General features: G+C 37.9%; 1 protein-coding gene across 2 annotated transcripts in view; it reads left to right on the top strand.

Moving 5' to 3' along the window:
- The first annotated feature begins 1,572 nt into the window (after positions 1-1,572).
- Positions 1,573-27,373, top strand: part of ALG3 (asparagine-linked glycosylation 3) — a 178,727-nt gene continuing 152,926 nt past the window's right edge. Inside the window, exons 1-4 of one of the 2 annotated variants that reach the window (XM_089806855.1) lie at positions 1,573-1,885; positions 1,952-2,000; positions 2,071-2,208; positions 25,129-25,197. In XM_089806855.1, the coding sequence (XP_089662981.1) occupies positions 1,686-1,885; positions 1,952-2,000; positions 2,071-2,208; positions 25,129-25,197 (456 nt within the window). In that variant the 5' untranslated portion in view covers positions 1,573-1,685. The remainder of the gene's footprint in view (positions 1,886-1,951; positions 2,001-2,070; positions 2,209-25,128; positions 25,198-27,373) is intronic. The other variant, XM_089806856.1, reaches the window with a different exon arrangement.

Here is a 27,373-nt window from a genome sequence, read left to right as displayed (position 1 = left end):
TGATAAGCCAGAATATATATTAATTATGGAACAATTGAGAATCATCAGAAAGAACTAGTTGTTCTGAGAATTTCAAACACCTGGGACTCACCCGACAATATAGCCAAGGAAATGGGTGATAAGGTGAGAGAAATGAATCTGCAATAACATGAAAACAATATCAGTTTTGACATGACAATGTTTATCATTTTTAATATGAATTATTTATTAGCTCATGCATGATCCTATTATTGTAACTCTTGCTGTCAAGTCTAGTGGTATGGTTAGATATCAAAATGTTTAGTAAATGACAGATGCTCCAAGTCCAATTCTGGGTAGGGAGGGCCTTTCTCATTAGAAATTGTGTGGGGATAAAGTTGAGGTCTGAGGTTGGGTGGTAAAGCCCTTGATAATGTTCCATCTCTCCTCAAGATGTCAGTTGTGAGTCAGACAGAGATAAGCTATGCAGTCAATTGTTTAACAGAAACATGTAATATCACTTTTATTTATGAAGAGGTAAGATTAAATTGAGTTATATCGTATTGTTATTTCACACCTGGATATAAGAGATAAATTCATGGACTACTTTTCATCTATATTAATATCGAATATAAGTATATTTTTATTTTCAAAATACTGTCACAGTTAAGTAATCAGAAGGAAAGGAATCTGAAGCTCTAATTGATTGTGTGATAGCTGGAACCCTAAATGATACAACAGTATCAGAAGCCTTAAATGAATCCAGTGGTATTAGAAGCCCTAATTGAATCCATGGTTTTGGAAGCCCTAATTGAATTCATGGTATCAAAAGCCCTAAGTGCTATAGCGGTATCAAGAGCCCTAAATGAGCCGATGGTAAATGATGCCCTAATTGATATAGTGGTATGTGATGCCCTAATTTAAAATATAGTGGTATTTAATTGTAATTATCATTTGATTTTGTGATAGCGGTTTTTTTTAGATGTTAGTCATCATGTGAAATTGTTAAAGTGTATTTGTGGACTAACCTGGGTGGTTACAAAAGCATCCCTAGTTGATTTCAATCTCAGTTTTCCTAGGTATGTAGTTTTCAATTTCTATAATAATTTCATTTGATGGTACTTCAAGTTTTTAGTGAAGAAATTTTGTTTAATTGATTTTTAACGATAAATCTTATTCACATGAACATGAATGATATAATTGTCTTCCTATGAAACAAAGTAATAACTATATTCTTTGAGTATGTTAGATGATAAATTAGACCCAAAAAAACTAGATGCTACACAAAAACACTTATTCAACATGCATGGTGCCACTTGAATTCTACAACAGGCTACCACGAAAAGTCACCCGCACCAATGAGAAAAGAAAAATTAAATTATAAAAATTCATTTCAATAAAAAATATTCTAATAACCTTAGAATGAAGAAATTGTTTTGACAATTTTATGATATCCAAAACAACCATTAATACAAACTAGATGATTAAAAACTATAATCCCTGCCTATAAATAGGCTTATTTTTCAAATAATGGTACATCCTTGCCAATTTTTTTCACCCATGCATACCTCGAGCCCCACACATTTTCTGCCTATAAATAGGCTTATTTTTCAAATAATGATACATCCTTGCCAAGTTTTTTTCACCCATGCATACCTTGAGCCCCACACATTTTGCACATCGAGGTGCAATTCGTAGTCGTAATACTAAGAACGTTTTGTGAGGGGATGGTCAGAGTGGCGCGAACGTCGTTATTATTATTCACAAAGGACTACCATTTAACCGCTGTCGAGTCTGGATCCTCCGATTTTCGTAATTGCCAACATGAAGAGGCTGAGGACAAGGGATATCAATCCTGCTCTTCGGGCTGCCATTATCCTAGCTGGAGAAATTTTTGTGCTTGCGGCCATCATAAAATATGTTCCATGTAACTAAATGTTGCTACTTTTCTCTTACATTCTTATTCACATGACCTGCCCTAACCTATTTGTAGATATTTGTCTACAGACACGAAGATCGACTGGGATGCCTACATGTCACAGGTACAGTACTGAATTTATCGAGGTTTATTGTTGATAGATGTGCTTGTGAATGTGGATGTCGATGTTGCAGGTGGAAGGTTTCATTGAAGGTGAAAGGAATTATACGGAGCTAAGAGGAGATACAGGACCCTTAGTGTATCCTGCGGGTTTTCTCTATTCCTTCTCCGCCATTCGCTTTCTTACTGGTGGTGCACTCTTCCCTGCTCAGGTACCCTATTCATACTTAGTCGTCTTCTCTTATTTCTGCCCTTCTGTCCAATTATTGTATTCCCTGGCATACCAGATTGTTAATTCCTTGCGCAAACTTCTTCTCATACCTAAAAATGAGCAGGCAGCACAATGCTCATTACGCTCTCAAAACCTTTTAATTAAAATCTTGAATTTAGCTTAACGACACTGGCAATTCCTCATATCCAACAATATCTACCCCACCCAAACAGATATCTCCTTGTTGACCAGTGAAAATTTGAACAGAAAGTGCATTAGCCATGTACACATGTCCAGTGACAGTATCCTGACCTCTCTTCCAGGTAAAAGCTCTGAAACATTGATTGCGTATGAGCACAAAATGCCAATATCTTCGATATCTTAAGGACCCAAAACACTCTTGACAAGATTCAATGAAGAAGAATCAGTGCTTTTGAAATGTTTACAAAGAATGTCGTAGGAGAATTTTACCCTTAGAAATGGACCCTTGCCTTTGGAAGAATGATGCTTTTAAGTCATAAATTCCAAGGCCAGCACATACTGAATTTACCGTAAAAACAATAACCAAGCCTTCTCCATAAAACCTACTATCACCACACAATTGCCAAATTGTTCAACAATGGGGAGAGCACATGTAAACACTACCAAAAAAATTCATGCTACCCAAATAAACAAAAGCTGAGAGATTGCATTCATCAACACCATTGAGAGACAACTCCCGCGGGCCACCAGGAAAAAAAGGCTGACACCTCTGACTAACAATGCCTAAAATAAATGTAGCTGACATCAAGTACACAAAGATATTAAACAACATGGAAGCAATCGTTTCCCCATATGATGAATGCCTAGAGCCCACACCCAAACAAATGTTTTAACTGGGGGAATTTCTCAACCAAAAGAAACTTTTCTAAGCCATCCCAAGATTGTCAGGTAAAAGTGCCAATAAAGTTAGATCATTTATACCAGAACTAGCTACTTTCTTGAATGTAGTGAGAGATAAACATTTTCTTGAAATCTCTCCAGAAATGTACTGCATCGTATGATAAACTACAAAGTTTTCAATTTTGGCTATCCTATTTACTTAAGCCTTGAATGACATTAGCTTAATCTCTCACAGCAATCAGCTTCTTATAACCCGAAGTAGACACCAGAGAGAGCACAGCAACAACTGCTTCCCATTCAACTGTATTATTTGTTTTTGATCCAAGAAGAAAAAGATCACCTTTTAGAAGATTGTCTGAAGAATATATAGTCTGTAATTTCCCCTTTTGAGACATTTCTGATTTTGCCTCCGCAATGGCAAAGATTAAAGGTTTTTTTCCTTAACTTGATTCATAAATTGATTGATTTCTTCACTGAATGCAGATTGTATTAAAATATATCAGACCTGATCATCTCAATGGATTGATACATTACCAGTCTGCTGGTACTGATTGCAGATTTGCATATTATTTTTCCCTCTTCTTTCCTTCTTGAATGCCGATTTTCAATATATCTCTATCCTTGGAATGGAAGAGTCATGTTCTTCCCATATTCATGTCCTCCCTTCTAGAAAGTGGCATCTCTTTTACAGTTGACTAAACAGCTGATTGTTAACTTAATTCATTCCTTTTGCCCCCACCTTTTATAAGTGACCTGCGGCTGCTTGGGTGTACTCACACCTTTATTAATGATGCATACCTTAATAAAAACACTCCCGTATATCGCTGCATAAGAACTTATGCATATACAGTGATGCAGAATTATGTAATGTCCCCGTTATAAATTAAATGATTATTTAATCTTTGTAATGGGCCGATTGATTTATTTTATCTCGGACCCATTTTTATTTTTGTTTGGTAGTTTGTGTCGCTGTCGGCTGAATTTGTACACCCTCGGAAAGCTTTTCCCGACAGGTATTTAAGCACGGCTCGTAGGTAGTTTGATAGCATGCTTTGGATTATATCTCTTTGTACTGTGGATTCCTGTTGGAGTGCGGCATTGTTCGCCATTTCAGAAGTGAAAGACCTTCCCTATTTGGCTTGCATGGTTTCGGTGGGATTCAAACCTCACCCTATTCTGTCTGTGTTCGATCTTGGTGTGTATCTGGCGAATTGGAGTGCTTTGATTATTTTCAAATCAACTGTTGAATATTCCTACTCTTGTACGGCCATTATTTTGGTGTTGAAATCTACAGTATTTGCTAATAATTTAATAATCTTTTATATTGTGTGTTTGGGCATCTCTGTTTTCCAATTGTGTGTCACAATACGGCTTCTTTGGGACCACCATACGGCCACCCTTGCTGCTCACAAGCCTCTGTATGAACTCTTCCTGCTGCACCCTCTGTACGTCATATTTCCACTACAGTACAACTAGTATAGTCACCGTACGGCTAGAAAGTCTCACCGTATGGTAAGCTTATCTCTCTGTATGGATTCCTCCTTGCACATCCCACACAATCCTAATCTTTCGTACGGTCATCCTGTAGGCCATTTGTTTTGTCTGTACCTCCACCCCAAGAAATTCAAGGATGAGATTGAACGAACGATTCAAGAGTTGCTTGAGAAAGGATGGATCCGTTCTAGTTCTAGCCCGTTCGCGTCATCCGTGGTGTTGGTGAAAAAGGAGGATGGAATGATGCGCATGTGTGTGGACTATCGCGTGCTGAACAAAAGAACAATAAAGAACAGGTACCCATCCCAAGGATAGATGAGCTGCTGGATGAACTACATGGCGCTGTCTATTTTTCAAAAATAGATCTCCGTTCCGGATACCATTAGATCTGAATGAGGGAAGATGTGGAAAAAACGGCTTTCCACTGCCACTACGGACATTATGAGTTTCTAGTCATGCTGTTCGGATTGACCAACACACCTGCCACATTTCAATTGTGCATGAACCGCATCTTCAACAAACAGTTGCGTAAGTATCTGTTGGTATTCTTTGATGATCTTATTATTTATAGCAGGACATGGGAGGAGCACTTGAAGCATCTGAATGAAGTTCTGAGTATCATGGAGGAACAGTCCCTGTTTGCCAAGTAGTCCAAATGTGAGTATGGTATGACAGAGATATTGTACTTGGGGCATGTCGTCAGTCAATATGGGGTTCAAGTGCATTAGGAGAAGATTCAGGCTATCCTCGACTAGCCTCCCCCAAAATCACTCACGGATCTGCGAGGGTTCTTCGGATTATGCAGTTACTATAGGAGATTTGTCAAAGGTTTTTCTTAGCTCAGCACACCTTTAACGGATTTAACGAATAAAGGGGCTTTCCAGTGGAACGAAGAAGCACAACTCACATTTGATAAGCTAAAAGAGGCCATGAGCACTTGCTCGGTTCTTGCACTGCTTGACTTCACCCGACTGTTCATTTTGGAATGCGATGGTTTAAAATATGAGGTAACATGTTGTCCGTTGATGTCCCCTTTGTGATAATCCTAAAGCTTGCTGTAAAATCACATTTACAATTAAACCAAGCCACCAATAGTTCCATCTCCCATAGTTAATCATAATAGGGTTTGGAGAAGAAAATCACAAGGGTGCCCAAAGACTTGTTCAGCCCAATTAAGTCTTAGAGTGCTCAACATTCAACTAAGACCATTCAACAGCCCAATAAAGCCCAGGAGCATGCAACATCCAATTAAGATCACTCACCCCTTGCCCCAGGAGTTGTAGGAATATCCACTAATACAATATCATCACTTTGCATGGCCTACTCAGTTCAAGGGAACTGGTCTACTGCCTCTGTCCTTTGATGTCCCGTATGTGATAATCCTAAATCTTTCTCTTAAATCATATGTACGATAAAAACAGGCCATCAATAGTTCCGTCTCCCATTATTAATCAAAATAGGGTTTGGAGAGGAAAGGCACAAAGGGTGCCCAAAGACTTGTTCAGTCCAATTAAGTCTAAGAGTTTGCAGCATCAAACTAATACAATTCACCAGCCCAATTAATCCCAAGAGCATGCAACATCCAATTAAGGCAACTTGACCCTTGCCCCACGAGTTGGAGGAATATCCACTTATACATTATCATCACTTTGGGTGCCCTACTTATATGTTAGGCTTAGTTTTGTTATAGTTTTGTTGGCTAATTCAGTATGTGCTGGCCTTGGGATTTATGGCTTGGAAGCATCATTCTTCTAAAGGCAGGGGTCCGTTTCTCAGGGTAAAGTTCGAAATGGCAGATTGGAAGCCTTCAGCTGCATCTATGGAGTAAGGGCTGAAACTATCATCCAAATCAGATTCACCTATGGTGAATGAATCTGTTTTTCAGGCAACTAGTGGAAAGCCTCATCTATCTGATAGCCACTAGAGCTGACTTAGTTATGCTGTCAGCAGCGTATCATGTTTCATGGTAGCCCTTAAGGCAGAACATTCGGTTGCAGCAAAGTCTTTACTGAGATATGTGAAAGGGACAGCTGACTTTGGCATCCTGTCAACGGAAGCAAAGATCCTCGGCTGGTTGGTTCTAAACTTTTACAGACTTGGATTGGGTAAACGCTGTTGATGATAGGAAGTCTACTTTTGGGCATTTCTTTAGTCTTGGTAGATGTGTAGTCACGCGGAGCAATAAGAAGCACTAGACAACAACTCTATCCTTGATAGAAGCAGAATATTAGGGGACTGTAAAAGCAACATGTGAGATAATATGGCAATGGAGGATGCTTTCTAACATGAAAATTTCTCAAGTGGGACCTTCACCCTTGTTTTGTGATACTCAATGGGCGCTAAAACAGCCAAGAATCCAACTTTTCACAAGAAAACCAAACATGTAGAGCTTCATTGTCATTTCATCTGAAAGTTTGTTGAAGATGGAATTGTGATGTACTGGATTGCAATTGAGGATCAGACTGCAGATATTCTAACAAAGTCTCTATGCCGAGACATGTTTATAAAATTTAGAGGACAACTTATTGTAGTTAGTAGATGACCATTAAGGGATGGTATTAAACTAATAATTAGAATATTTAGTTTAATGGTCATTTATGTATTTTAAATTAGTTTAGTATCTTTCTATTTTCTGCTTTCTGCTTACAATTGTTTTTTGATTAAGAAAAACAGGTTTTATAGGGATCCTGAAACCCAAAAGTTTTTACATAATATCTGAAATAATAATATTAAATAAAGTCCAGACCCTATGCAATTGCCTATGAAAAGCCATAACAAAAGACAGGCCCGCGGCTAGGAAACAAAAGCCAAAAACAAAAGACAGGCTCGCAGCCAATAGACAAAAGCTAGAATTACTAAACTAAATAAAGTACGAGGCAAAAAATCAGACCACTAGCAATTATTTCTCACTATCTGGATCCTGCAGATTTTTTGCTTTCTCGTTGGCGCTTTGGATCTCCACGCCCACACGTTCCTAGTTTGGGTCGTTAGTTCGTTCCACCTGGCCCCTGGTCTCTTTCATTTCTCCCTCGGTCTTCCTAAAGTCCGAGTTGGCCTTTTCATCCTTATCACCACCAATTCCTGCATTTCTCAATGATTCACCCAGGTTATTGATGTTCTCATTCAGAATGTTTAGGGTAGCAATCACCTGATTAGCCAGGTTTTGGTTTGATATCTCCATCTTTTGCACCCTTTTCTCAACCTTTGCTAGACGATCCTCCTGGGCGGTTGGATGACTCTGGTCGCTGCTCGTCCTGTGGCCTTCCTCTAGGCTCCTTTTTTTCTTGAGCTCCTTAATCTCATGGAGCAACCACTTGATAGAGCGAAAATTATCTATCATGCTGTTTTTGGCATTATTGGGCAGATTGAGCCCTGTTTCCCTTGCATTATCTGAAATTGCAACCAGAGCAGGGTCTATGAGCTCATCAAAATGGGCTTTCCCTTCTATATCTTCCAAGACTTGCAGATTCACTTTCTCCCTAACAATCCCCATCGTTGCCGTTTAGGTGTTGAAAGTTCTCCACGACCTCCTTCTATCTTTCCTAATTATCTCCCCACTGTCTTCCACCATAGTTTCCTTAATCCCCCGAGATGGAGAGATAGAAGGTAAGGGTCCCGAAGCCTCAGGGGTCTGATCTTTTTTCTCTTCTGGCTACAACTCCTCCTTGGCCTTTCTCTTTTTGGGGTTCCCTAATTGAATAGAAATATCTTCTCCCACCTTCCCACTGTCTTCCCCCTTCTTCTCTTCCTCCGACTCCATTTCCTCTTACTCTTCATTATATTCCTCTTCCTCCTGTTTCACTGGATTGGGGGTTAATCCCCGAGGGCTCTTTTTGCTAGGAACAATAGTGGAAGGAGGAGGAATTTTCTCCCTCCCCTTAGACTTCTTGCCTTTCGAGGAAGTGTTTTCCTCATCTTCCAAGCTTAGAGTTTGAACTTCTTTAGAATTAGAGTAGGTCGAGCTTCCAGTGGCCTCTGAATCATCCTCAAAGTGGCCTTTTCTGCTTGCAATTGTTTCTTTTAGAAACATTGTCTTATTGTCTTATTTATGGAACTTTGTGTCTTCATTGTAAATAAAATGAATTACCATTTCAAAGCTCAATTGTCATAAATATAATAAAGTTAAAATGTAATAAAAAACATTGTAATATTCAGAAAAGTAAAAAATCTAAAGGGCACTGGAATAAACAAAAAGTTAAAATGATTCATGTTACGAATACAAATATATTAGTCGGGGCAAAGCTACTCTAAATATCTAAAGGAAACCAAAATTTGGACGATATATACATTTTGCATTATATTAGACTTCATTTTATTGCCGTGTCATTGATTGTTTGGAGCAGATGGTGCTTGTTGACTGTTTGAACTCTAAACCACATAAAATGCATTATATGATGGCCATTTAGGGTTGCCATAATCAAGAAGTTGAACAAATTATGTTGAAAATTTTGCTTAGTGCTGGAATTGTTACGTCCAACTTGGAATCACCTGGGTATGTACATCAATGATTGCACATGATTCCAATCATTTAAAAATGTATCTTGCTCGACCCCAATGGTTGATTTGCCAATACAGTAATACATTTTATGAAAAAATCATTTGATATTTACATTATCTTACATAAATGCTGTCTCCAACAAAACTCAAAGCATTGCAATATAGGATATCAATCACAATTTCATATCTAGAAGGGAAGACAGTGTTCACGTAGGCAATGACTTGAGATAACAAACTTTTTTTTTAATGCTTTTTCAGAAGTGAAAATCTAAGTCGCTATTTGTGTCTTGCAAGTCCTAGATCTAAGTTTGTTCAAGCCTTGTTTAGATCTATGTTAATCTAGGTTGGAATTCTAGTAGGACATGGGTTTAAGACTTGGGATGAATTTGTAATAACTCAAACAAACCAAAGTCAAATTTGTCCTCAAAATGGGATTTTTGTTATTCCTTTTTTTAATCTTTTTTGAACTAGAGTTTGAGTATGATTGCGATTTTTTTTTGAATAACTCGATTTCTCAATTGCTCTTGCAACTTGATTTTCTATGAACCAAGATGAATCTTTGTGCAAAAGGCTTGACCAATATGAGTATGTGCTGTTTTGGATAGATGAATAGGTGAGAAGCAATGGCAATAGATTATATGTCAAGTCAATAGTAGATGAAAAGTGGCAATGCCAAGATGCTAAGGTGTCAGGGATCCATTGGTATATGTGAATAAGAAAAAATTGCATTTGTTCCTGAAGGGGAAAAAGTTGTTTGACAAAGAAATTGGGGAAAATATATGTGATGAAATATTAACTTTTAATGTTTGGGTTAATATACAAATTACAGTATCAATTAAATTAATTAATCAAATTAGTTATGGCTCACAAAATAGTTGGTTGCCATAAAGTATTAAATATTCTTAATACATAAGATATGGTTTAAATTTTTTATTTAAATTTATTTATGTTTTAGACTTTTTTTAAATAACCTTTTCTTTTTGATATGTAAATTGCAGACAAGAGGTCTTTGCTTCCATATGTATTAAAATAAAAACATTATGAATTGTTTGTTACAACTTTCATATATATATATATATATATATATAATATTTTGATTTTAACAAATACAATATTTTAAAAGAGAAGTCAGTTTTTTCCCCTCCAATTACATCCTTTGATGAACTTGTTTCAATTTTTATATTTTTTGGTTTGGAACATGAACATGAAGCTTTTGACATAGTTTTTAGTGTTACTACTTACTAGTGTCATTGCTTGTGGTTTTTCTAATCTACTAAATAAAATTATATTCGACAACTCTCAAAAACATGGTCAATTAAAGGACATTGCTATGACATTGATCAAGGGATGATTTTACCATCTTTCCATCCAATGGAAAAAAATAAAGACCTCTTTTTCAATCCATGAATCTTTTATGGGCTTCATCGAATCTTCTCCAAGCTTGACCTCTTTTTCGAATAAGGAATTACACACCCTTGTACTCTTTTGGAGTGTCATTGTGTTTTGCACCATTTCTTGCTAATATGGTGAGAAAACAATATTGAAGTTATTACAATAATAGATAAGATGTCTATTATTAGTTAATGGTTATCTTGTAAATATCTTTAGCTTTAGTTTGCTTTCGTTTTTTGCTTTCTCTGGAATAGAATGTTTCTATTCTTTACGATCGTTTCCTAAGGAAATATCGTCTCTTCCTTTTGTATAAATTGACCTTTCGGTCTCTGTTATTAATAAGGAAGTATTTACCAATTACCTTGTAATATGGTATCAGAGCTAAATACTTAAATTTTTTTGGAAAAATTTATAATTTCTTCTTGAAATTATTTGTTTAAATTTTTCCAAAATTATTTCAGCTAATTTCTCCAAAACCCACCTAGGGTTTTTCTGCTTGGAGAAATTCCCGAATTACGGGTATGCAAATCACGTGGAAATCGTGGCCATTTTTTGAAGACTCGCGTTTTTGGGGTGAAAATCTGCATGTTTCTGTATCAAATCTTCATGCTCTTAGCCGTCTCAGTCTGTCATCGTGCTCTGGGAAGCAGATTCGACCATTTTTCATCAAGAAATTTGAAGTTTTTTCAAGCTTTTTTCAGCTAGGGCCGTTTTTTTTCGAAACCCTAATTTTTGGGGTTGAAATTTTTTTTTGTTTGAAGATTCTTGGTGGGTTTTTCGAGAGCTCAACTGGGTTGTCGTCCGTTTTTTCTGGGTGCCTCGATTTTTGTGCCTCGATTTTCAAGCCAGCAGATTCAGAAAACGACAGCAGATTCCTTTTGGGTTTTTCGAGCTCTCTTTTGGGTCATTCAATGATTCTTCTGGGTCTTCCGTATTTTTGCCTCGAAGAACGTGCCTTCATAGATTTTCACAGTTTTTCATTGAAAAATGTGCCATGGCATCTCTAACAAATATTCTGGTCGAGCATAATTCCAAATTCAATGGTCGCAATTATGGAACCTGGAAGCAGCGCATCATCGCAATCTTCGAATATCGAAACACCAATCAACTTGTTCTGGGTGTTGAGCAGCGTCCGACTTCTCCGGGTCCTGATCAAGATACATGGGATCTGAACAATCGAGAGGCAGTAATGCTTCTCAAACTCTCCGTAGCTGATGACCAGCTTTCTCAGATTCCATCCGGCAAGACAGCGGCCGAAATTTGGACACATCTAAAAGGTCTTCATTAGACTTCCGACAAGAGCAGAGCCTTCTTTCTGAAAAACACTTTGTTTTCTATTGTCATGGATGAGCGCACCTCGCTCTAGGCACACCTGAATCGGATTCAAGAAATCCGTGATCAGTTACTTGCCATCGGTCGCAAGATGGAGGAAGAGGATATTGTGGTAATCACTCTTCGGAGTTTACCAAATTCCTATGAGCATTTTATCGAGACTCTCAACATCACATCTACTGGTGTTGATCTAAAGTTCACTGATCTCTGCACCCTGCTACTTCAGCAAGATCGGTGGAAACAACAGTTCGGTAGCAGCTCCAGTTCCACCTCCACTGAGCAAGCCTTTGATGCAAAATCCTTTCAGAAGGATAAGGGCAAGTTTCAGCAACCATCTCAGCAGAAGTCTTCTGCTCCAGCATCCGATGGTACCAAAAAGAAGAACATTCAATGCAACTATTGCCACAAGTATGGTCACATGAAGGTTGCATGTCAGAAACGCTTAGCTGCCTAGTCTAAGCAATCAGGTTCGCAACCCAAAGCGAACAGTGCAGAGCACACTGAGCAGGTGGAATCTGCCTTTTATGCCTTCATGGCTAAAAGACTTGCAGATCATGTACAGTCATCTGCCTGGTACATTGATTCAGGTGCCTCTCGACATTTCACTCACCGCAGAGGCTGGTTTACTGACTATCGGCCTTATTCAGATTCTGTTATCTTTGGTGGTGGAGAAGAGTACATGGTTGTTGGTAAAGGCAACATTCAAATTCAGTCTGTTGGGAGGAAGCTCATATTCCTTGATGTGTACTACGTTCCAGGGATGGAACTAAATCTACTCTCGGTCAGTCAGTTGCTGCGACATTCTCCACACTTGGCAGTCACCTTCAGTTCACATCAGTGCACCATCACTGATCGGGCGACTAAGTCTACTATTGCAGTTGGTCTTGAGGATCATGGTCTTTTCAGACTTACTGATTTTGGTGATTCTCAGGACTTAGCTATGGCTGCTCGGCGATCTTCCATCAGCACACTTTGGCATCACCGATATGGGCACTTAAATGTGCATTATCTCTCACAACTTGCTCGGGATGAGCTTGTTCTTGGTTTGCCAGAGATTCAAACCCAACACCTTGGAGTTTGTGACGCATGTCAGGCTGGGAAGCAACATCGCACACCTTTCCCCAGTGGCGATTCTTGGCGAGCTTCTCAAGTACTTCAGCTTGTTCATGCTGATATCTGCGGCCCTATGGCCACTCCTTCTGTTCTTGGGTACAAGTATTTTCTGTTGTTTGTAGATGATTTCAGTAGAAAAATGTGGGTGTATTTCCTTAAAAAGAAATCCGATGCATTTATTGTATTTCAGAAGTTTAAACCCTTAGTTGAAAAAGAGTCTGGGAAATCTATTATTACTCGTAGATCAGACAATGGGGGGGAATTTTGTTCTAATGTTTTCTCCAGCTTCTTGGATACACATGGCATCCAACGCCAGTTCACCACACCCCACACGCCACAACAGAACAGTGTAGTTGAACGTCGGAACAGGACAATCACCGAGATGGCTCGTTCCATGTTCGAACACAGACATGTTCCGAAGCGTTTTTGGGCAGAAGCAGTTAACACTGCAGCTTATCTGTTGAACCGATCACCCACAGTGGCGGTCAAAGGTAAAACTCTGGAAGAGGCCTGGTCAGGTCGCAAGCCCAGAATCAGTCACCTGAAGGTTTTTGGCTCTCTTGCTTTTGTTTGGATCCCTGATGCTTCATGCACCAAGTTGGATGCCAAGAGTCAGAAACTGATGCTTGCTGGATATAGCAGTCTTCACAAAGCCTACCGCCTTATTGATGTTGAGACATCTCGTCTCATATACAACCGCGATGTAGTCTTTGATGAGCAGCGAGGACCATTCATGCCTGTTTCTCCTGTTCCTGATCCAGCAGACCAGCCTATGCAGGTTCATGATTTGGGAGTTCGGCTTCCATTAGGTCCACTTGATGGGAGGGCTCTAGTAGCTCCTACAGCTCCAGTCCTGCCAATGATACCTGTACAGCCACCTCCGGCTTCTCCTGTAGGATCACCTCGTTTTGAAGATGCTTCACCTGAGTTTGATCCAGATTCTTCTGATCAGGATCCTGCTGATCAAGCATCTCCTAGTACTACTGTTGGTCATTCTCCTCTCTGGCCTAAGTGGTGGGCTAAGACACTTGCTGATCTTCATGATGATGAGCTCATTGATGGGAGAACTACTCGGAAAAAGAGCAAAACTATAGATTCTGTTAACTTTGCTCTTATGGCCAACATTCACAGTGTGTTTGAACCTCAAACATATTCCGAGGCTAAAGGAATTCCAGAGTGGGAACAGGCCATGCAATCTGAACACCAGAGCCTGCTGAAGAACAACACTTGGGTCCTTTCTGATCTTCCCCCAGGGAAGAAACCCATTAGCTGCAAATGGGTCTACAGAATCAAATACAAATCAGATGGTACTTTGGATAAGTACAAAGCTCGTTTAGTGGCAAAGGGCTTTTCTCAGCGTCAGGGCATTGATTATGAGGAGACCTTTGCTCCTACTGCAAAGATGAGCACCATCAGATTAGTCTTAGCCATGGCAGCACAGTTTGGCTGGAAGGTCCATCAGATGGACGTAAAGAGTGCTTTCCTGAATGGTGATCTCCATGAAGAGGTCTACATGACGCAGCCTCCTGGTTTCAAGGTTGCTGGTAAAGACCATCAGGTTCTCAGATTGGTAAAAGCTCTCTATGGTTTGAAGCAGGCCCCTCGGGCATGGTACATCAAGATTGATACGTACCTCAGTGATCAAGGCTTCAAGAGGAGTTCTTCAGACTCAAATCTGTACATCAAGACTACTGACAGTGACATCATCCTTCTGGTTATCTATGTGGATGATCTGATCATCACTGGCAGTTCGGCATCTTTGATTCAGGGAATCAAACAACACTTATGTCAGTCTTTTGATATGACTGACCTTGGGCTCATGCATTATTGCTTAGGTGTTGAAGTTTGGCAACAGTCTTCTGGTATATTCATCTCTCAGTCCAAATATGCCAGAGCCTTGTTAGACAAATTCCGAATGCAGGATTGCAAACCTGCATCTACACCTATGAAGAAAGGTCTCAAGTTATCAGCCAAGTCTAATTCTCCTTCCGTTGATGATACTATGTATAGGCAACTAGTAGGCAGCCTCATCTACCTATCTGCTACTAGGCCTGATATCAGCTTCACAGTCAGCTATATTTCACGCTTTATGATAGCTCCTAAGGCTGATCATTGGATGGCAGCAAAGCGTGTGCTTCGTTATGTGAAGGGCACTTCTGATTATGGACTTCTGTATTCTCGGAGTTCTAATCCTAAACTCAGTGGGTTCACAGATTCAGATTGGGCAGGCTTTGTTGATGATAAAAAGTCAACATCTGGATATGTGTTCAGTTTGGGATCCGGTGCAGTCACATGGACCAGCAAGAAGCAGCAGGCAGTTTCTCTCTCTTCTACAGAGGCTGAATATAGAGGGACTGTTAAGGCAGGATGTGAAGCTGTCTGGCTTCGTCGGATGCTTGGGGATATGCAGATGTCACCAGCAGGACCGACTACTCTGTTTGTTGATAACGAAGGTGTTATCAAGTTAGCACGGAATCCAGTCTTCCATGAACGAACCAAGCATGTGGATGTTCATTGTCATTACATACGACAGCTGGTTGAAGACGAGACTATAGATCTGCAGTATGTTCCTACCTTAGATCAGACTGCAGACATTCTCACCAAGCCTCTTGGTCCTGATAAGTTTGTCAAATTCAGAGGACAACTTGGTGTGTTAGATAGATTAACCATTAAGGGAGGGTATTACAATAATAGATAAGACGTCTATTATTAGTTAATGGTTATCTTGTAAATATCTTTAGCTTTAGTTTGCTTTCGTTTTTTGCTTTCTCTGGAATAGAATGTTTCTATTCTTTACGATCGTTTCCTAAGGAAACATCGTCTCTTCCTTTTGTATAAATTGACCTTTCGGTCTCTGTTATTAATAAGCAAGTATTTACCAATTACCTTGTAATAGAAGTCAACCCATTGTCAATGACGAATCTCATTTTGAAACATAGTTCCAAAGGTCCTTTTGTTTTTTTGGTTTGTAGCGGGTTCTTCACTTTCAGGAGTGGCAAAAATGAGTAACCTTTTACCACAACATTAGGATGGGATGGGGGCATTGGGTGCTTCATTCCTTTTGATATTCTGTTTGGTAATGGCTGATTATATTTATGCCATGTGAGTTGATTTGCTTGCTATTTCTCTGTAATGTATGCTACCATATGCTTTAATTACACAAGTCCATTTTTTCTTGGGAAAACTTTGATATCTTGTCCAAGTATTCCACACAAATGGGTTCTCATCCAACTATATGAGCTTGAATAGCTAACAAGACATTTATGAAAAATCCAAATATAACCCTGATCACAGGACTACTTGTATCCTATCAACATACATCCATAGAGAACTTGGAACTGTTTTGAATTCAGGTCAAGCCATGGATATATAACTAGTTGCCATTGTGTAATGTCCCCTTCTCGGCAATTTTCCCAAGAGTTTGGTTAGCTGTTTTCTCATTTCAATAAGCTAATAAGTTATTCAAAGGGATGCTTTTCTAGTTACAACTTTATTTCAGGCAAAATGGCAAAAAATAAAATCTTATTTTAAGGTTTATAAAGCTGAAGTTTTTTTTTATGTTATAAAGTGACGTTATAAAAATGAAGTGACTCTATAATGTGGCTTTCATAAATTAAAAGTAACTTTTTATCCCACATTGCTAAAAGTAAGTGTATCCACTGACTTAAGTGGCTATATAACTGAAGCTGTTCTCTCAGTTGGGATATGTTTGAGAATATTAGATTGAAGTTATTTTCTCTCATTTCTGATATTCAGAGACTGGATTGTTCAGACGACAGAAACTGTTGGAGCCAAGAAAATTTGGATGAAAACCCATGCCTTCAATATGAGGTGGATTTACTTCAGCCAGCATTCACCATTCGAGTCAAACATATAATTTTTTGATTTTTAAGAGAAGTAATGCCATCCCAGTGATTCTGGTATAGAGCTTCAGATTGTGATTGATGGAGCTAGGGATTTGAAGAAGTTTGGTTTCAGCTGAGAAGACGTCCCACAGCAAGCTTGTTGGGTTTGCATTTTTTTTTCAGTACAAGGAAGAGTACACAGATTCATCAATTATAGATGACCACAGTGTGCAAATTGGAAAGACAAAGGCCTGGAACTAGTCATGACCCAACACCTAGAGCTTCCAGTCTCATCTTTATTATTAGCACCATTGGAGTATCATAAACGCATGGAGTTTTGAATGTTATCTGGCATTCAAGACAGCCCAAGCCCCATTTTATTAATAATATTTCTTTGCATATCTTTCTATTTTTGTTTAATGGTCAATATTGTAAATCTTGTACTTATTAAAATGTGATTGTTTCATTATGGAAACATCGTCTATTTGTAATCTTTAAATGAATGTCTTCTTCATTCATTAATTCATTCAATATTTTTTCAAATTATCTGTGTAATATGGTATTAGAGCAGGATTACAATTTTTTCGAAAGATTTATAATTCTTTTAGAAATTATCAGTTTTAATTTTTTTGAAATTCTTACTGTTGTTCATTTGAAAAATTTTATGGAGAAATTTTTCAATATCTTTTCTTGCAATCCTATACAGGGTTTTCGGGCCATCATTTTATGTTGTTTTCTTCATATGATGACCTCTCTCTTCTGAAAAACACCTCGCTAGTCATCCGTTCGTGGTCTTTGAAGGTCATTTGTGGTTTTCAACCATGTTTTTTCTGCAACACACTCTTTCTTCAATTTACACCACAATATTGGTTGTTATTTTACAATTGCCATTCTCAAAGGAAAAAATGAGTTTTTTCTTAGCTGAAGACGTCAAAGGAAAAAAATGAGTTTTTTCTTAATTTTCAACTGCGTCTTCTACATATATGCATTTTCTAAAAAATGTGACCTAGTTTTAGTTTTTTTTGTAAATTTGCGGTTGCTAGGATTTTCTATTTGTGATGACTTTTCTTCTAACTTGCAACAACTCTTCTCTTTTGCGGTAGATTTCTTGCTTTCTCTAGCTATCAATTCTCATTATGGTCGTCTTTGCTCAACACGACTTGGGTTTACAAACACGATCCACATTTTTGTTCCAAAGATCCTCCATTATCTCAGAGGTTGCATGTCTTTCTCAGTCAAGTAGGTTTTCTTCAACATCGGTTGATATTTTAGTTCGATTTCAATTTTGATTACAAATTTGTGGTGGGTTTTTTCGAAAGGATTTTTTCGATTTCTCTAAGAATTTTCAGGTTCTTAATAAATTCTTGCATTGGGATCCCTGCCCATAAAATTGTTTTTCTACCTCACAATTAGGCATTCTTTCTGTCTTAGTGTTGTTTCATTACACTATTTCACGCATTGAACGTATTCTGCCTTGATATTCTTGCTACCCTTCAGTCAACTAGTTTTTATCCCTCGTTTTTGTGATGACATCTTTGACGAATATTTTGCTTGAGGGGACACAAAAATTCCACTTTAGAAACTACCAAACCTGGAAGCAGTGTATGTTGACGATCTTTGAATACAAATATCTTGACAAACTTGTTGTAGGCAAGAATGATCATCCTAAAGATGAAAACAAGGAGCAGGACAGATTCGATGAACAAAATTGGGAAGTGTGTTATGCTCATCAAACTTTCAGTCAGTGATGGTTATTTGCCGCAAGTTTCTTCTAGAAGAGCAACTTAAAAAATTTGGATGCATCTAAAAGGAAAAATGAAACCTTTGATAAGAGCAATGCATTCTTTTGAAAAACATGCTCTTCATGATCATGATGGATGAGTTGGTGTCCTTGCAGGATCATCCCAATAAAATCAAGGACATTTGAGATTAGCTAGGAGCAATTGGACACAAAATGGAAGAAGACATGGTTGTGATCACCCTCTAGAGTCCATCGTCTTTCTATGATCACTTTGAGACTTTCATCATTGCTTCGACTAATGTTGACTTGAAGTGTTTTAATCTCTGCACAATGTTTTTACAACTCGATCAATGGAAATCACTATTCGAAAGTGGAACTATTTCATCTTCTAAAGAACAACCCTTGACAACCAAATCTCCATCTTCTCAGTCTTCTTAGCTTTGATTTGGCATCAGAAGGCTTGAAGAACATTCAATTCAATTATTGCCATAAGTATGGTCACATGAAACTTTAGTGCTGTAAACGCTTGGTTGCACAAGCTAAGAAAAGTGGTTAACACCCTAAAGAAAATGTAGCGGAGCACACCGAACAAAGCGAGTCTGCCTTTTATGCCTTCATGACTAGAAGACCTATAGATCATGTGAAATTTATTGCTTGGTATATTGATTTAGGTGCCTTGTGCCACTTTACTCATTGTCAAGATTGCTTCATAAACTTTCAATTGTTTACAAATTTTGTTATTTTTAGAGGGGAAGAGTACACCATCATCAGAAAGGGCAATACACAAATTCAGTTAGGTGGGAGGAAATCGATATTCCTTAATGTGTATTATGTGTCAAGAATGGAACTCAACCTTCTCTCGGTTAGTCAAACACTGAGACATTGTCCTTGGCTAGATGTGACTTTTAGTTCATGTCAATTCAGTATCATTGATCGGGATATAGTCTACTATTGTCATGGGTCTTAAGGATCCTTGCCTTTTTAGGCTTGTTGACTTTGGTGATTCATAAGAGCTTGTCATGGCTCCTCTGTTAGTGTACTTTGGTGTTAATAGTATGAGCACCTTAAATGTGAACTATTTTTCTTAGTGTGTTTGTGAAGATATTGTCATTGGACTACTAGAGATCCAAACCCATAATCTTGGAGTTTGCAGAACGTGCCATGTTAGGAAGTTGCATTAGACTTCGTTTTCAGATGACTCCTTGTGAGCTTCTAAGGTACTACAATTGGTCCATGTTGATATTTGTGGACTTGTGGCTACAATTGATACAAGGTCTCGTATTTCTTACTTTTTGTTGATAATTTCAGTACTAAAATGTCTCTATTTCCTTCATAAAAAATTGGTGGTGTTTGTTTTATTTCAAAAGTTTAAAGCATCTGTAGCAAGAGTCTAGTCAACATATTGTTACTCTTAGAACTAACAATAGGGGAGAGTTTTGTTCTTCTTTCTTCTCCCATATCTATAAACATGGCCTAAAGTGCTAATTAACAAAACCCTACACCCCTTAGCAAAATGGTGGTGCTAAGCATAGAAATTGCACAATTACTGAAATGGCCTATTCTAGTCTTGATCACAAGAGTGTTCCAAACATATTTTGGGCAAAAGAGTCAAAATTGCTGTCTATCTTCTCAACCACTCTCTTATAGTGGCTGTCAAGGAAAAGACTTTGGAAGAAGCGCGGTCAAGCTTAAGCACAAAATTTCTCATCTCAATGTTTTGGACTCTATTGCTTTTTTTTGAATCTGTGATGCTAAGTGCTCCAAGTTGAATGCCAAGAGTCAGAAACTTTTGCTAACCGGCTGCGATTTTAATCATAAGGCCTGCCATCTCATTGACATTGAGACAAATACTATCATTTTCAGTCGAGATGTGACTTTTGACAAGGAAAGAGGGTCATTTTAGTTGTCTCCTCTAGCTATGTATTTAGAGGATCAACCTCTCAAGGCTCAAGACTTGGGTGTTTGTCTTCCATTAGGTCCATTTGATGGGAGGACTTTAGCTATTCTAGTTCCTACACCTCTACTAGTTCCTTCTTTTGTAGGATCACCTAGACGTGCAATTGCACCACCTAATTTTCCTTAAGATCATCCAATCTTGAGTTTGATGAACCTAATCTTGTTGCACCTCTTTTTCTGATGTTCTCTACACTCCGTCCTAAATGGTGGGCTAGGACAATTGGGAATCTTATGGTGATGAGCTCATTGTGGGTAGAACTACTCGATAGACGAACAAACCTTTAATTTTGTATATTTTTCTCTCATGGACAGTCTTAACAGTGTATATGAGCCTCAAACATGCACAGATGAATGGGATACCTAAGTGGGAACACACTATAACAATTGAGCCCCACAACTTGTTGAAAAATAACACTTGGGTTGAGTCAAATCTTCCTCTAGGGAAGAAACCCATTGGATGCAAATGGGTTTATAAAGTTAGAAACAAGGCTGATGGTACTTTGGATATGTACAAGGTTCATCTTGTTGCCAAAGGCTTCTTTCAGTGTAAATGAATTAACTACAAGGAGTCTTTTGCTTCGGCAACAAAGATGAGCACGATTGGATTAGTCCTAGCCACCATAGCTCAGTGTGGCTGGAAGGTAAGATGTCAAGAGTGCCTTCCTAAATAGTGAGTTACAGGAAGAGGTATGCATGATGCAACCTCCTAGAATCAAGGTTGCCGATACAAAACACTAGGTGCTCAAACTAGTTAAAGTAGTCAATGGCCTAAAATAGGTTCCTTAGGCATTATACGTGAAAATTGATAAGTACTGTATGGTCAAGGCTTCCAAAGGAGTCCTTTTGACTCAAATTTGTATGTCAAGTCTATTGGTGTTGATATCATCCTTTTGGTTATATATTTTGATGATCATATAATCATTGGTAGTTTGACATCATTGATTTAGGGAACCAAACCGAATTTCTGCTAGTCTTATGACATGACTGACCTTGGGCTTCTCCACTATTGCCCTAGGTGTCTAGGTTTGGCAATAGTCTCGTGGCATCTTAATCTGTTAGTTTATGAGTATGCACTCTACTAGATAAATTCAAAATACAGGATTACAAATATGTGTCTACACCTATGGTTTGGCTTGAAGTTGTCGGCCAAATTTTGGTTCTCCATTTAAGAATGAATCTCCATCTAGGCAACTAGTGGGCAGTTTAATCTATCTCAACACCATTAGACCTAATCTTAGCTATGTTGTGAGTTGCATATCCTTCTTCATCATAGCTCTTACTTAGGATCATTGGTAGTGTATCCTACACTATGTTAAGGACACTTCAAACTTGGTATCCTCTATGGGTGAACCAAAAATTCCGGACTCATCAGTTACATAGATTTGGATTGGGGAGGATCAATGACAAAAAGTCCACTTCGGGTGTGTCTTCAGTTTGGGCATGTGTTATTACTTGGACCAGTAAGAAGTAGCATGCTATATCTCTTTCCTCGATAGAAGCCGAATATCGGGGAACAATCAAAGCAGCTTGTGAGGAAGTTTGGCTTCAAAGGATGCTTTCAGACATCCACCTATTTTGAGCAGGTCCTTCACATGTCTTCTGTGACAATTAATGGGTGCTCAAACTTGCCGAAATCCAGTCTTCCATGAGTGAACCAAGCGTATCGAGCTTCATCGTCACTTCATCCTCCAGCTGGTTGAAGATGGATCCGTGGCTTTGTAATATGTTTGTACTGTGGACCAGACTGCATATATTCTCACAAAGTCCCTACTTCTAGATTAGTTTCTTAAGTTGAAGGGGCTCCTTGGTGTAGTAGACAAATTGACCATTAAGGGAGGGCATTAGAATAATATCTCTGTAGATATCTTTCTACTTTTTAAATGGTCAATATTGTAAATCTTATACATATTAGAATGTTTCTAATTCTTACAATTGTTTCACTATGGAAACATTGCCTCCTTGTAAACTATAAATGAACGTCTTGTTCAATCATTAGTTCATTCAATTTATTTTCAATTACCTGTGTAATACATTTGTTAGCTGATTAAAATTGTCTGAAAAAGAATGATAAGAGCCTCATTTCTGGTTGAAGTCTGAAAAAATCCAAGCATTTGAATTGAAGGTGGCTTCCGGAAACTATATTTGGTTTCCCACATCCATAGACAAAACACAGTATCACCTGGCAGCAACTAGACACCCTGTGGAGAAGTTTACACTGGGAATGTATAATGTGGGGCTGCATGTTCAAGTTGTTTAGCAGGAGAAATCAGGTGAAACAGCATTTGCTTTACGTTGCATTCTCAGCCCATAGGTAGTTTGAATGTTTTGGGAAGAAAATCTGGTAACTCATGACAGAGAAATTGCTTTAGATCCGGTATTGTTATTCTGATTGAGAAACTAAAATCTTGTACACTATTAAAGAGGATGCTAGGCGAGTGTATGCTGAAATTACTATAAAGTCTAAACAGAGATATATTTGTCATTACTGTCCAACCATTTGTCTTAATGTCTGCCCATATATTTGGTGAAGAAGTGTTGGCATTTCAGACTGGGCTTTGTGTTGATTGTGTGTTTATCTTTGCATTTAAATAAGTCATGAGTTGGTTACCGGTTTTCCATGTTTGACATGATAACTATATAAGAAAAGTGTGCTTTGTAATGTGTCTTCTTGATTCAAGAACTCAGAAGATTCAGAACAGACTTTACACTCCAACTGTTCAATGAATTGCCTGTGATGCAAAGTGAAATTTTCAAGGACAGAATAGAAACGGATCTTACACCTTGTGATTTGTAAGACAATTTTTTGTTATAAACAACACATTCAAAACAAAGAAATAAAAACTTACAACACAAAATAGATATACAAAGCTTAGTTTTTTTTGATACATCCATGGAAGACTGAAAAAAATCTACAATAATAAAGCAAACAGTTTGTATCATGTTTATGAAACCAAAAGGGAGGAAAAAAAAGAAGAAAGCTTACTTCTTTGCAGCAATATTCTTCTATGATCTTCTTGGTAGCCAATGGACACTTGCAAATACATAGGAATGGCCATGCAATTGTTGGAGAACCTTCAAAGGTCAATTTTCAACTCCCTTTTTGATTCAACAAACAAAAGTGAACCTGGCTTGGTGTTTGGTATGTTATAGAAATGACTTTTTGGGGTAAAAAATTTATTTTATTGCACTGAGGTCTAAGTTCAAGCAAAAACAAATCACTCAAGAATAGATGGGCTTGCCCTCTGGTTGGGTGGGTTTCTCCAGATTTGTCCAAGCTGAACAGAAGTTAGAACCCTTTTGTCAGGGATTGTATCCCAATTTGCATGTGGACTGGACCGAATCATAGATCTGGTTTGAACCGAATTGGACCCAATTTATAGGTGGATTTAGCAACATAGTTTTGAATTTTTGCACGTGTAATTCTCAAGCACGTAGCATGAGATTCTAAATATTTCAAATCTTTGAATTTTGCAACTCAAACATTAAATAGGCAAATATTGGATAAGCAAGCTCAAAATCAATGAAAACAAGGACTTTCAAGCAAGGGACACTAAAATGGCTTCAAGCAAGGGACATTAAAATGGCTTTAAACTATTTGATTTCCATCAGGCATGCCCATGTGTCAAAGAATGTGAGAGGATTGGGTGGATGCTACCAAGAGAGAGTTAAGGGCAAATTCATTTTCTCTTTTAGCCCCTCAAGAAGAAGAAAAAATCTGAACCTTGGAACAAGTCCAATGAAAAAACAAACTGTTGTTAGCAATTGAACCCACACATTTAAATGAAATGGCAAATGAGACATTGCCTGCTGTTACACGCTCTTTGAAATCGCTCAGCAAAATTTTCATAGTTTATGTGAAGAAGATGGCACCTAATGTGCAACCATTACCCCTCAAACATTACCACTGTTCATCAGGCACCTTTTCCTTGTAACGAGGGTAGCTCTCCAAATCCCTTGCCACTACTTTACTGTTGTCATGTAAGGAGTGATCAGTCTACTGCCTGATCGATGTGAGCATGCATGTGCATGATACACACAATGGTAATAAGTCACATTTGGTGAGTACAATGACTTGAACAGATTATTGAATATCCCATTCTTCAAAAAGAGGATTTGCAATTGTGATCTTCTTGTGGTAGTGTTGGCTTGTTTAGATGTAGTTAAATATTTTTTGAGATGCAATTAATATGGTCACAAATTACAATTGTTTGGAAAAGATTAAAGTTTACAGATTGCACTTTTGTTGGCAAGTTTTGACAAATGTTAAACCTAGTTTTTTGATTTTTATTGAGATAAGTAATATGGTCACAAATTACAATTGTTAAGAAAAGATTCAAGTTTACAGACTGCACTTTAGTTTCTAAGTTATGATACATGGTAGACCTAGTTTACTTGATTTTTGGTGTATGCCTTTATTTCTCTAAATCTCTCTCTTGTTTTCATGTACAGGTCACCTGTGCTATTTTGTATATTGTAAACTTTGAAATTATTTTACTGATCATATTTTTCGCGATGACTAAGATGGTCACAGATTACAATTGTTATGAAAATATTCAAGTTTACAGACTGCACTTTAGCTTGTGAGTTATGAGACACGGTAGACCTAGTTTACATGATTTTTGGCGTATGCCTTTATTTCTCAAAATTTCTCTCTTGTTTTGGTGTACAGGTCATCTTTGCTGTTTTATATATTGTAAACCTTGGAATTATTTTACTGATCTACACAAAGACTAATTTGGTAAGCAAATTACTACTATTTTTTTCAGAATACAGTTGTGGTTCATGTTTTATGTGGCTGATATAATCTATGCTAGCCCAAAGAGGACACCCACGTGGTGCCTGGCTTGCCTCTAAAATATTAAACAAGAAACATGAGGAAAATAAGCATCGCTCCATAAGTTTTATAGCATGTCAAGATTCTTTTTGGAAAGTGACATTTGAAATGTGAATATCTGTCTTATTGTGGCTGCAATATTTGATTGGCAGCGATTTCCAAATTTGTTTTACTAGCAAATTTTCCATTGAAAACAATAATTGTACATATAAGGACCTGCCTTTTTTCCAAATCAAGGAAAAAATATAGTAAATTATTGCATCATCAGAAACTAACATAAAGTCCGCCCCTCCCAATTAACCACAGATACTGGGGGTACATGAACAATACTAGAAGAGATATTGGAAGTGTACTATCTATAGATAGCTCCAGGCTCCAGCATCTATAGTAGCATCCAAGTTTCGAAGATGATAAATGCATAAAACTTAAAACCTATTTCCATTCATTGTCTGAGAAATGGGTACCAGGCTCAACATTCTTAATTAAATGTGTAAAAGTAGAATGTCAACCAAATTATGAACGTATCATTTGATAATATCAGTCCAGAGCTTCAACACGTTCCTAGATATGGGATTCACTAAAGATTATAAATTAAAAAAGAGGTGCACACCAAGTTGCAGTGCCAATGTGCATGTGAAATCCAAGCATCTACAGAAAGATCATTTTATTTACTTTCTAAATCATTTGACTGTAACCCTAATATCAGTACTTGGAAACAAGGTTGGTTGGGCAAAGCAAAATTATACACATTATTCAATTTTGAGGGATTTATTCTGGCACGACCTAGAACATTTTTTTTGCTTTTCAAAACCTGAGTTGGTCTGTGTAGCAATACCGAACATTGCCCAGGTTGGATTTTAGAACATAACTGGATCCAATCAGTGAGGAGTTAATTTTAGAATGCAAAAGCACTGCTTCTTCACACTTCGGTTCAAAAAAGCAAATATTGAGAATTTTTACTTTTGTGCCTGAGGGAGGAGCAGTTTGATTTACTCTTGTGATTTAACTTGTAATGGGTGCACAATACGTGATTGGGAATTTGATATGTAGCTGGAACTTGGGAGTAATCGGCAACATTGAATATTTGTTTAGGTCTTATCCTTGAACTCTCTTTCTCTTTTGACATGCCATGTTGACATAAATATCTAGAGTAGTTTTCTTGTCCATTTTTAATGAGTATTTTAGTAGTTTCTAAATTACTGAGACCTGTGCTTTCTCTGTTTTGATTCTAACTACTTGAATCCATATGAGCTTCCTGTATGCCTTGCCAATGCCATGCAAATGGAAGGATGCCATTGTTTTGATAAGTTTCCAAATCATGGTTGACAGATTCTGCACCTTGAATATCCTAATTCCTAATATAATTGAAACTAATGCCTAAAAAATATATCCTTTCTGTTAGATGCAAGAATCTGTTAATGTTTTGGTACTGACAGGAGCTATCATTCATACCTGTTCATTGCTGGACTGTGCTTACATTTATCTGCTACCTGCAAAGGTTATGCTGTATGGTTCTATTATTATCTGTATGAATTTTATTATGCCTTCATGCCTTCATGTTCATGAAGCAGCTGTATTTCTGTTGCCAGCCTCTTCACTGTGGAGGTCTATGCTTTTCTTGGTTTGGATGTCTCAAAGATGAAATGATACATTTCTGTAGCAGTCACCGACCATTTTAATGTCATTTGGAGCGCAAGTGTCGCATGGTTACTGATGGGAGCTGGATGATCTTGTCATTGTGTGTTCATTTTTAATGACGGGAGTTGTATGATTTTTCTGTTGGGTTACCTACAGCTCATTGAGGAACTCACATTTCAGTTATCTTAATTGGAAATTAAATGATAAGTAGGAGATAATTTCCACAGCAAGTCAAATTGTGATATTGCTATCAGGATTTAACTGTGTATTTTTTGAGTCAAACTCATTGACCCATATTTCATGAGTAGTGATTCAACATGAATCCATCTCTCATGAGAATAAATGGAACACTTAGCACTCATTGGATCTAGGTGATGCTCATAGAGGTGAAGCACCGGGACTTCCCGGGAGGTCACCCATCCCAGTACTACTCCAGCTTGAT

This window comes from Cupressus sempervirens, chromosome 10 (assembly GCF_028749045.1).
Source record: "Cupressus sempervirens isolate cs-2001-9-10 chromosome 10, ASM2874904v1, whole genome shotgun sequence".
Classification (NCBI taxonomy): domain Eukaryota; kingdom Viridiplantae; phylum Streptophyta; class Pinopsida; order Cupressales; family Cupressaceae; genus Cupressus; species Cupressus sempervirens.
The sequence above is the reverse complement of the archived record's forward strand: the minus strand, read 5'-3'. Positions and strand labels throughout refer to the sequence as shown.